This window comes from Lontra canadensis, unplaced genomic scaffold (assembly GCF_010015895.1).
Source record: "Lontra canadensis isolate GAN:19392208 unplaced genomic scaffold, GSC_riverotter_1.0 scaffold18, whole genome shotgun sequence".
In the NCBI taxonomy this organism is placed as follows: Eukaryota; Metazoa; Chordata; class Mammalia; order Carnivora; family Mustelidae; genus Lontra; species Lontra canadensis.
Genome location: NW_022631012.1, coordinates 23,243,331 through 23,255,911, shown reverse-complemented (window position 1 = coordinate 23,255,911; position 12,581 = coordinate 23,243,331). Strand labels below are relative to the sequence as shown.

General features: G+C 37.2%; 1 protein-coding gene across 6 annotated transcripts in view; it reads left to right on the top strand.

Annotated features, from left to right (window-relative positions):
- The window catches only part of PMS1 (PMS1 homolog 1, mismatch repair system component), an 83,832-nt gene that overhangs the window by 4,018 nt on the left and 67,233 nt on the right, over positions 1 to 12,581 (top strand). For 5 of the 6 annotated variants that reach the window (XR_004382978.1, XM_032860239.1, XM_032860240.1 and 2 more), the window contains one exon: positions 10,500 to 10,682. The exons of the other annotated variant lie outside the window; for it this stretch is intronic. Coding sequence is in view for 4 of the 5 variants with exons in the window: in XM_032860239.1 (XP_032716130.1) it covers positions 10,500 to 10,682 (183 nt within the window). In the remaining variant the exon portion in view is untranslated. The remainder of the gene's footprint in view (positions 1 to 10,499; positions 10,683 to 12,581) is intronic. 6 annotated transcript variants of the gene reach the window in all.

Sequence of the window (12,581 nt, the reverse complement as noted above, 5' to 3'; positions counted from 1 at the left end):
AGTGCCTGTTCATATCTTCTGCCCATTTTTTGATATGATTGTCTGTTTTGTGTGTGTTGAGTTTGAGGAGTTCTTTATAGATCCTGGATATCAACCTTTTGTCTGTACTGTCATTTGCAAATATCTTCTCCCATTCTGTGGGTTGCCTCTTTGTTTTGTTGACTGTTTCCTTTGCTGGCAGAAGTTTTTGATAGTGATGAAGTCCCAAAAGTTTATTTTCGCTTTTGTTTCCTTTGCCTTTGGAGACATATCTTGAAAGAAGTTGCGGTGGCTGATATTGAAGAGATTACTGCCTATGTTCTCCTCTAGGATTCTGATGGATTCTTGTCTCACGTTGAGGTCTTTTATCCATTTTGAGTTTATTTTTGTGTACGGTGTAAGAGAATGGTCGAGTTTCATTCTTCTACATATAGCTGTCCAGTTTTCCCAGCACCATTTACTGAAGAGACTTCTTTCCACTGTATATTTTTTCCTGTTTTGTCGAAGATTATTTGACCATAGAGTTGAGGGTCCATATCTGGGCTCTCTACTCTATTCCACTGGTCTATGTGTCTGTTTTTATGCCAGTACCATGCTGTCTTGGTGACCACAGCTTTGTAGTAAAGCTTGAAATCAGGTAATGTGATGCCCCCAGTTTTATTTTTGCTTTTCAACATTTCCTTAGCGATTTGGGGTCTCCTCTGGTTCCATACAAATTTCTGGATTATTTGCTCCAGCTCTTTAAAAAATACAGGTGGAATTTTGATTGGAATGGCATTAAAAGTATAGATGGCTCTAAGCAGTTTAGACATTTTAACAATGTTTATTCTTCCGATCCAAGAGTATGGAATGGTCTTCCATCTTTTTGTGTCTTCTTCAGTTTCTTTCATGAGTGTTCTGTAGTTCCTCAAGTACAGATCCTTTACCTCTTTGGTTAGGTTTATTCCCAGGTATCTTACGGTTCTTGTTGCTATAATAAATGGAATTGATTCTCTAATTTCCCTTTCTGTATTTTCATTGTTAGTGTATAAGAAAGCCACTGATTTCTGTACATTGACTTTGTATCCTGCCATGTTACTGAATTGCTGTATGAGTTCTAGTAGTTTCGGGGTGGAGTCTTTTGGGTTTTCCATATAAAGAATCATGTCATCTGCGAAGAGAGAGAGTTTGACTTCTTCATTGCCAATTTGGATACCTTTTATTTCTCTTTGTTGTCTGATTGCTGTTGCTAGGACTTCTAATACTATGTTGAACAAGAGTGGTGAGAGTGGGCATCCTTGTCGTGTTCCTGATCTCAGCGAGAAGGCTGCGAGGTTTTTCCCATTGAGGATGATATTTGCTGTGGGTCTTTCATAGATTTTATGAGGTTCAGGAATGTTCCCTCTATCCCTATACTTTGAAGTGTTTTAATCAGGAACAGATGCTGGATTTTGTCAAATGCTTTTTCTGCATCAATTGAGAGGACCATGTGGTTCTTCTCTCTTCTCTTATTAATTTGTTCTATTACATTGATTGATTTGCAAATGTTGAACCATCCTTGTAGCCCAGGGATGAATCCCACCTGGTCATGGTGGATAATCTTTTTAATGTGCTGTTGGATCCTGTTTGCTAGGATCTTGTTTAGAATCTTAGCATCCATATTCATCAGTGATATTGGTCTGAAATTCTCCTTTTTGGTAGGGTCTTTGCCTGGTTTGGGGATCAGGGTAATGCTGGTTTCATAGAAAGAGTCTGGAAGTTTTCCTTCTGCTTCAATTTTTTGAAACAGCTTCGGGAGAATAGGTGTTACTTCTTCTTTGAAAGTTTGGTAGAATTCCCCAGGGAATCCATCAGGTCCTGGGCTCTTGCTTTTTGGGAGGTTTTTGATCACTGCTTCAGTCTCGTTACTAGATATCGGTCTATTCAGGTTGTCAATTTCTTCCTGGTTCAATTTTGGGAGTTTATAGTTTTCCAGGAATGCATCCATTTCATCTAGGTTGCTTCGCTTATTGGCATATAACTGTTGATAATAACTTCTGATGATTGTTTCTACTTCCTTGGTGTTAGTTGTGATCTCTCCTTTTTCATTCATAATTTTATGAATTTGGGCTTTCTCTCTTTTCTTTTGGATTAGTGTGGCCAGTGGTTTATCAATCTTATTGATTCTTTCAAAAAACCAGCTTCTAGTTTCATTGATACGTTCTACTGTATCTCTGGTTTCTACTTCATTGATCTCAGCTCTAATCTTGATTATTTCCCTTCTTATGTGTGGAGTTGGTTTGATTTGTTGTTGATTCTCCAGTTCTTTAAGGTGTAGAGACAGCTGGTGTGTTCTGGATTTTTCAGTTTTTTTGAGGGAAGGCCCGGAATTTTAAAATCAGCAGCCTCCATTCTGGGAAAGCCTGGAGAGCAAGAGGAAGCTGAATCCCTGCACTTAAAGAGAGGACAACAAACAGCCCTCGGAGTTACAGCTTAGAAGCAGCAGTTTGAAAATGGGTGGGACGGTGGTTTACTCATTTCAGAGCATGTCCCAGAGGACAGGGGTCACTGAGGGACTCTTTGGGAACAAAGGAGTGGGCAGATACCATTTTTCTCCCATGCCCCCTCCCCCAGCATAATAAACACATGGTCACCTCTGAGAACCACCATAGCACTGACACTACCTAACTTGCTTGCACCAAGTTCTCCTCACTCCCTCAACACTACACTTGAGCAGATCCACCCTTCCTGGTTACATATGCCTCAGTCCCCCCATTTCAAGTCCCCTAGAAGACCAGTGCAGATCTTCCTAACACTGCATCTCCCAACCCATGCACTTCGCAGTACCCAGTCCAGCAGTGGCAGCAGGTCTCATTTTGCTGCAGACCAGCACTCATTTTGTTAAAACTGCACACCTGACCTCAGCTGGGGACCAAACACTGCTCACACTAGAAAAAAAGAGTCTCTGCAGAGTGCTGCAGCAAAGGAAAAAATGGCCAGGACACAACAGGGCACCCCCTGAAGTGTCAGGTTCTGGTGAATAGGGGACACTATCGTACAGGACACTATAGGACTTCTTCACAAGGTCATTACTTTTAACAGCAGGAGATAGAGATGACATGCCTAACACAGAGAAACAGAGAATTAGACACAATGCGGAGACAGAAGATATATTTCCCAAACAAGAGAAAAGGGCCAACCACAGTATGAAACCTAAGAAAAACAGAAGTAATACGCCTGATAGAGAATTTAAAGTAATGATCATAAATGTACTCACTGGACTTGAGAAAATAATGGAGGACATCATTGACATCCTTAACAAAGAGGTAAAAAAGAACCATGGATGAAGAACCCAATAAATGAAATTAAAAATACACTAGATGGAAAAGTAGGGTGGAGGATGCAGAGGAGCAGATTAGCAAACTGGAACACAAAGTAATGGAAAGTAATCAAACTGAACAGGTGAGAGAAAAAAAAAACTGTACAGAATGAGAAAAGATTTAGTGAACTCAGCTACTCCATCAAACATAGTAACATTCGAATTATAGGGATCCCAGAAGACGAAGAAGAGAGAGAAAGGGGCAGAAATTTTATTTGAAAAAATAATAGCTGATGGGCTGCCTGGGTGGCTCTGTGGGTTGAAGCCTCTGCCTTCGGCTTGGGTCATGATCCCAGGGTCCTGGGATTGAGCCCCACATCGGGCTCTCTGCTCAGCAGGGAGCCTGTTTCCTCCTCTCTCTCTCTCTGCCTGCCTCTTTGCCTACTTGTGATCTCTGTCTGTCAAATAAATAAAATCTTTAAAAAAAAAAAAAAAGAAATGATAGCTGAAAATGTCCCTAATCTGAGGAAGGAAATAGAGATCCAGATTCAGAAGGCACAGAAGGCCCCCAACAAAGTCAATCCAAGGAAGCACACACCAAGCCACATAATAAAATAGCAAAAAGTAGTGATAAAGAGAGAATCTTAAAAACAGCAAGAGAAGAGAAGACATTTACATACAAAGGAAACCCCCATAAGCCTATCAGTGGATTTTTCAGTAGAAACTTTGCAGGCCAGAAGGGAGTGGCATGATACATTCTAAGTGCTGAAAGGAAAAGACTGGTAGCCAAGGATACTGGATCCATCAAGGCAGTCATTCAGAATAGGAGAGATTAAGAGTTTCCCAGACAAAAGTTAAAGTAATTCATGACCACTAAACCACCACTTCAAGAAATGTTAAAGGCAACTCTTTGAGTGGAAAGTAAAGACAGTAAGTAGGAACAAAAAAAGTAGGAAGCACTAAAGCAACTTAAAAAGTATTCTGTAAAAATCAGTCAAGGGTTTCACGAAAGGATATTGAATATGATATGATGTATCTGTAACATTAGGGGAGAGAAGTAAAGAATGGGTTTAAACTTAATGACCATCCACTTGATATAGATTGCTATATGTAGAAAATGTTATGTACAGACCAAATGGTAACTACAAATCAAAAACTAGAAGTAGATATGCAAAAAACAAAGAGAAAGGAACCCCAGTATATCATTAAAAAAAGCCAACATACCTTGAAAGAGAGCAAGAAAAGAAAGGATCAGAGAAGAGCTACAAAAACAACTACAAAACAAGTACGAAAATGGTAATAAATACATATCAATAATTATTTTGAATGTAAATGGACAAATGTTCCAATCAAAAGACATAAGGTGATGGAATGGATAATAAACCAAGACGCATCCATATGCTGCCTATGGGACTCTTTTCAGACCTAAAAACACCTGTTGAGTGAAAATGGGGAGTGGAGAAACATTTTTCATACAAATGTATGTCAAGAGAAAGCTGGGGTTGTAATGCTTATATTGGACAAAATAGACTTTATTTTTTTAAAAGATTTTATTTCTTTTTATTAGAGAGAAAGGGGGAACAGCAGGCAGAGGGAGAGGGAGAAGCAGGCTCCCTGTACCCTGCGTGGGGCTGGATCCCAGGACCGTGAGATCATGGCCTGAGCCAAAGACAAATGCTTAACCAACTGAGCCACTCAGACACCCCAGACAAACAGACTTTAAAACAAAGATAGTAACAAGAGGCTAAGGACACTGTAGACTCCTAAGGGAAGAATCCAACAAGAAGACATAACAATTTAAATATTTATGCACTCAATATGGGAACACCCAAATGCATAAAACAACTTAATAAGCAGAAAGGAACAAATAAACAGTTACACAATAATAGTAGGGGACTTAAAACACCCCACTTTATATCAATGGACAGGTAATCTACAAGGAAAGAGTGGCTTTGAATGACACTTTGGACCAGATGGATTTAATAGATATATGCAGAACATTCCATCCTAAAACAGAATACACATTCTTTTCAAGTACACATGGAACATTCTCCAGAATAGATCACATATTAGGCCACAGAATAAGTCTCAACAAATTCAAAAAGATTAATCATATACTGTGCATCTTTTCTGACTGTAATGCAATGAAACTAGATAACAACCACAAGAAACAATCTGGAAAGAGCACAGCTACATGGAGGTTAAATAATATGCTACCAAACAATGAATGGGTCAGCCAAAAACTCAAAGAAGAAATAAAAAATATATAGAGAGAGACAAAAGAAAATGAGAATGTAATGCTTCAAAATCTTTGGGATGAAGCAAAAGTGAGTCTATGAGGGATGTTTATAGCAATACAGGCCTACCTCAAGAAGTAAGAAAAATCTCAAATAACCTAACCTTACAATAAAGGACCTAGAAAAAGAACAAACAAATCCAAAACCAGCAGAAGGAAGGAAATAATAAAGACTAGAGCAGAAATAAATGATACAGAAACTAAAAAAATGTAATAGAATAATCAATGAAAGTAGGAGGTGGTTTTTAGAAAAGATCAACAAAATTGTTAAACCGCTAGTCAGATTCATCAAAAAAAAAAGTCAAAGTCATAAATGAAAGAGAAATAACAACCAATATCATAGAAAAACAAAGGATTGTCAGAATATTATGAAAAATTTTATGCCAACAAATTGGACAACCTAGAAGAAATGGATAAATTCTTAGAAACATATGAACTAACGGAAAGTGAAACAGGAAAAATAGAGAAAATTTGAATAGACTAATTATCAGCAATGAAATTTAATCAGTAATCAAAAAATTTCCAACAAACAAAAATTAAAAATGAGCTGGCTTAACAGGGGAATTCTACCAAACATTTAAAGAAGAGTTAAGACCTATTCTTCTTGAACTATTGACAAAACAGAAGAGGAAGGAAAACTTCCAAATTCATTCAATGAGGCCAGCATTACCCTGATATCAAAACCAGATAAAGACACCACAATTAAAGATAACTACAGACCACCATCTCTGATGAACAGAGATACAAAAATCCTCAAGAAAATCTTAGTAAACCAAATCTAATAATACATTTAAAAAAATCATTCACCATGATCAAGTGGGATTTATTCCTGGGTTGCAGGGGTTTTTCAGTACTGGAAATCAATAAATGTGATACATCAAGAGGATAAAAATCTTATGATTTATTTTAATAGATGCAGAAAAAGCACTGGACAAAGAACAACATCCATTCATGATAAGAACCCTCAACAACGTAATTTTAGAGGGAGCATACTGCAACATAATAAAGGCCATATTTGAAAAACCCACAGCTGCCATCATACTCAGTGGTGAAAAACAGCTTTTCCCTTACTGTAAGGAACAAGACAAAGATGTCTACTCCCACTACTTTTATTCAGCCTACTTCCAGGAAGTCCAAGCCATAGCAGCCGAACAACAAAAAGGAGTAAAAGGCATCCAGATTGGTAAGGAAGAAGTAAAACTTTCACTTTTTGCAGATAATGTATGTAGAAAACTCTAAAGACTTAACAAAAAAATTACTAGGACTGATAAGCAAATTTAGTAAAGTCACACAGTAAACAACATACAGAAATCTGTTGCATTTCCATATACTAATAATGAAGCAGTAGAAAGAAATTAAGAAAATAATCCCTTTTACAACTGCACCAAAAATAATAAAGTACTTAGGAATAAATTTAACCAAGGAGGTGAAAGACCTCTACTCTGAAAACGTATAACACTGATGAAAGAAATTGAAGACAATACAAAGAAATGGAAAGACCTTCCATGCTTACTGGTTGGGAGAACGAATATTGTTAAATTGTACCCAAAGCAATTTACACAATACAGTCCCTATCAAAATACCAATAGAATTTTTCACAGAACTAGAACAAACAATCCTAACATTTGTATGGAACCACTAAAGACCACAAATAGACAAAACAATCTTGAGAAAGAAAAAACCAAAAGTATCACAATTCCAGACTTACAAAGCTGTAGTAATCAAAGCAGTATTGAGAAGGGTATGTGTTGTGCTGAGCACTGTGTATTGTGTGAGACTAATGAATCACAGACCTGTAACCCTGAAACAAATAATATATGTTAATAATAAAAAATAAATAAAAATTAAAACAGTATGATATTGGCACAAAAATAGACACATGAAAAAACAGAATAGAAAACTCAGCAGTAAATCCACAATTACATGGTCAGTTAATCTTCCACAGTGGAGTCAAGAACATGCAGTGGGAAAAAGACAGTCTCTTCAACAATGGGTGTTGGGAAAACTAGAAAAGAATGAAACTAGACCAACTTTCTTAGACCATACACAAAAATAAACTCTATATAGATTAAGGACCTAAATGTGAGACCTGAAACCATAAAATCCTAGAAGCTCACACAGGCAGTAATTTGACTTCAGCCATAACAATATTAACAACATTTTTTCTGGATAATGTCTCCTCTGAGACAAGGGAAATATAGCAAGAATAAACTGTTGGGATTAAATCACCATAATTGGGACTACTATTAGGACTACATCACCAAAAAAAGCAAAGGAAACAATAAAAGACAACATATCATATGGGAGAAGATCTTTTCAAATGACATTTCCAGTAAACAGTATCCAAAATATATAAAGAACTGTTACAACTCAACACCACAAGACCCAAATAATCCGGTTAAAAAATGGGCAGAGGACATGCACAGACATTTTTCCAAAGAAGATATCAAGATGGCCAACAGAGACCTGAAAAGATGTTTACATCACTCATCATCAGAAAAAGGAAAATCAAAACTGTAATGACATATCACCTCACACCTGTCAGAATGGCCAAAATCTAAAAAATAAGAATCAAAAGGTATTGGAAAGGATGTGGAAAAAAAAGGAACCCTCTCTCAGTCCTGGTGGAAATGCAAACTGTACAGTCACCATGGAAACCAGTATATAGGTTCATCAAAAAAAGTTAAAACTATCCTGTAATTATGGCATTACTGGGTATTTACCCAAAGAATACAAAAACACTAATTCAAAGGGCCACATGCACTCCTATGTTTATAGCATCATTACTTAAAATAGCCAAATAATGGAAGCAGCCCAGGTGTGCATTTATAGATGAATGGATCAAGAAGTGGTGGATATATGCAATGGAATATTATTCAACCATAAAAAGTGAAATCTTGCCATTTGCAACAACATGGGTGGAGCTAGAGAGTATAATGTTAAGTGGAATAAATCAAGGAAAGATAAATACCGTATGATTTTATTCGTATGTGGAATTTTGGAGACAAAACAAATGAGCGAAGGAAAAAAGACAAACCAAGAAACGGACTCTTTACTACAGAAAACAGATGATTACTAGAGGGGAGGTGACTGTGGGGATTGTGAAATGGGTAAGTGGGATTGAGAGTACACTACCTTGTTGAGCATTGAGTAATATATGCAACTGTTGAATCACTATATTATACACCCGAAACTAATAACACTATGTTAACTACACTGGAATTACAGTTTTTAAAAAATAGTAGGCTGTTTAGTTTTTGAGGAGTCAAAAGTTATATGTGGATTTTTGATGATGTGGGAGTCAGTACCCCTAATCCCTACATTCCATGGTCAACTGTATTTTAAGCTCTATAAACATGGAAATTCATTAAACCCAAAGAAAGGCAGCTTTTTTTTTTTTAAGGCATTTCCTATAGTACAGCCTGATTAGAATACAATTGATAATAAGTAGGATTAGATACTTATATTTGGTAAATTTCACTTATGAATCTTACTTAGGCAGACAGACATTCTTAAAGCTCTCTGAAAGAAAAACATGTTTTTAAAACTGTTGTTAGAAAGCCAATGGAACTTCTCTTAGAAAAGTACACATTTTTATCTGACTTTATATTTTAGTGTCTTGATATTTATCAGTTTCTGTTTTGTAGAGTTTTAAACTATATTATTTTGCTTTATACAGTAAGACCTGTTTTATTATGATTACGTATAATAATAATTGTCCTGACTAGAAATATTTTCATAATTAACTACAGTTGATATAATTTAAAAATTTAAACAGATCTTTGTGTTATTTTACTCAGATGCCTGGAGTTCTTATTTGTATTGCAAGGTTTGTGTTTCTGTAGTTAATGATTTTTCTATAAAATGAAGCTGCCAGGGACACCTGGGTGGCTCAGTGGCTTAAAGCCTCTGCCTTCAGCTCAGTTCATGATCTCAGGGTCCTGGGATCAAGCCCCACATCGGGCTCTCTGCTCAGCAGGGAGCCTGCTTCCTCCTTTCTCTCTGCCTGCCTCTCTGTCTACTTGTGATCGCTGTCTGTCAGATAAATAAATAAATAAATAAAATCTTTTAAAAAAAAATGAAGCTGCCAGAATGTTTCCAGGATGTTAATTTTTGATTGAGAGAGAGAGGAACTAAATCTTAAGTAAGATTTCAATAAGACTTCAATATCTTGCATATCTAATTGACCTAAAAAGTACTGACACACAGAATTATATAAATTTAGGTTTTTGTTGGTTATTATTTTTAAATAAAGTCATTGTAATTATAGGAAGATCTCTATAGGAATTTAGATTTTGTTTTTTGTGTGTATGCATACTAGTATTAGACTAGGAAAACTAGACTATGAGTTGAGTTTGGGGGTTTTTTGCCCTCATTTTTCAAATGAAGACCTCACAGAGATTGCCAAATTAGTGTATTAGCATCTTTCTGTTCTCTGTTTGCAAAAAGAACTTTAGAACGTCATTATGTGTAAATATTTAAAATTCTTAGGAAAGCAATAAGTTATTAAAGGGAGAAAGTATTAAAGTCAGGATGAATAATGTTAATTGCTAGACTTTTAGTGGGTAGAACCAGCTGCTGATGGTGATAGTATTCTGTTTTGGGTTTTTTTGAGAGATTATATATGTAAAAGTATATATAATTTAGTAGAATTTTCTTAGTCAAGTTTAAATGTGAATTTAAACAGAAGTATCCATGATGCTGAAACAATTCAAAGGAGCCTTAAAGACTAGACTGACCTTTTTTTTACAGTTGAATCTGAGACCAGGGAAAACAAGGGACTTGTCCATTGTATCATAGTTAGGAATTAAGAGTTAAGAATTTGAACTCTTACTTTCTTAAATATTAAGTTTCCATAAAAAAATAAATGACACAATTGTTTCTCTTGTGTTTCTTGTGGGTAACAGTTGACTGTCTTTATATACTAAAAATATTCTCTTTTTGTAGGAGAACTATGGATTTGATAAAATTGAGGTACGAGACAATGGTGAGGGTATCAAGGCTATTGATGCACCTGTAATGGCAGTGAAATACTATACTTCAAAAATAAATAGTCATGAAGATCTTGAAAATTTGACAACTTATGGTTTTCGTGGAGAAGCCTTGGGATCAATTTGTTGTGTATCTGAGGTAAGGTAATATATATTGACCTCTCTAGTGATTTCATAATCACAGAGTGATAGCATTAAGAGAAAATGAATGGAGTTTTTGGCAAAAAGTATGGACTTTTTTTATTGCGGTAGAATATATATATAACATAAAATTTATCATTTAATCCTTTTTTTTTCCATTTTTTTTTATTGTGTTATGTTAGTCACATACAGTACATCATTAGTTTTTGATGTAGCGTTCCATGATTCAGTGTTTGCGTATAACACCCAGTGATCCATGCGATACGTACCCTCCTTAGTACCCATCACTGGGCTAACCCATTCCCCTACACCGCTCCCTCTAAAACCGTCAGTTTGTTTCTCAGAGTCCATAGTCTCATGGTTCGTCTCCCCTTCCTTTTTCCCCCGTTTCATTTTTCCCTTCCTTCTCCTAATGTCTTCCATGCTATTCATTATGTTCCACTTTTTTTTTGTTTTTTTCTTTAAAGATTTGGGGCTCCTGGGTGGCTCAGTGGGTTAAGCCTCTGCCTTCAGCTCGGGTCATGATATCAGGGTCCTGGGATTGAGGCCCGCATCGGGCTGTCTACTCAGCAGGGAGCCTGCCCCACCCCCCGCCATCCTCTCCTGCTTCTCTGCCTATTTGTGATCTCTCTCTCTGTCAAATAAAAAAAATAATCTTAAAAGATTTTATTTATTTATTTGACAGAGTGAGAGAGAGAATACAAGCAGAGGGAGCAGCAGGCAGAGGGAGAGGGAGAAGCAAGCTCCTTCTCATGGAGCAGGGAGGATAATATGGGGCTCAAGCCCAGGACCCTGGCATCATGACCTGAGCCGAAGGCAGCTGCTTAACCAACTGAGCCTCCCAGGTGCCCCTTAACTTGACTTGTTCTAAACCCTAGCTGGACAGAGGCGGATTGGGTTTCAGATCTTTGCTCTCCTGACCCTGGTTAGGTGCTTTCAGTGTTTATAAACCCCTCAGTTCAGAGCCTGACCAACTTTTTTGCATAGTACCAATTATATTTCAGTGCCTCTGCATTGGATTTCATAACTAGTTTGTGTCAAAGTCTGTCTAGAACCTTGATCTAGTAGTGTTTGATTACACTGCTCTGTACTAGTTTCTTTGTGCTGTACTATATTATTCTGTGTACTGGGCTGTGTTTTATAGTGTGATAGTCTCTGTGTCCTGTGTGTGTCCACTGGCTGTGTATCCCTGCATTTGTGCTCTGCTGGCCATCTCTACTTGGGTGAGAATGCTCAGGTACAATCCAATGATAGAACTTTACTGTTTCAGAAAAGTGGCATGTACACGAGATACTGTTACTTTTCATCCATTCTCACAGTAGTCATATAATCTCCATGCTTACTGTGGTCTTCCCTCTTTCATTCTGCTCTTAAAGTGCTGGCATGGTATAGGTCTTCTCTGTTTTTTTGTGAAAAGAACCCCTGCTCAGTATTCACTTTTGTCTTTTGGAGCTCTGTAAGGTGATGCCGAAGTAACGAAGAAAAATTGTGGTTGGGGAAGGAGGTGGTCTTTAAAGTGGGAGAGTTAGATATTCTACTACAGAGGTAGACAAGGGGCCCTTGTGTGTTAGAATCCAGAAGTCCAGGGGCCCATGGGCGGCTCAGTTGGTTAAGCGTATGACTCTTAATTTTGGAGCAGATTGTAATCTCGCTGTTGTGATATGGATCCCAGTGTTTGTTGGGCTTGGTGCTGAGCCGGGAGTCTGCTTCAGATTTTCTCTCCCTCCCCTCACCCCTGCCCCCCACTCACATACACACGCTCTTTCTCTCTCTCAAATAAATAAATAAAAAAGAATCCAGATGTTCAGACATTGCTAAAGTAGGAAAAGCCTTGTCCTTAAATGCATTCTGCTTAAAACCTCTATTCAAAATCTTGCATACCCCTTGCTTTCTGTGC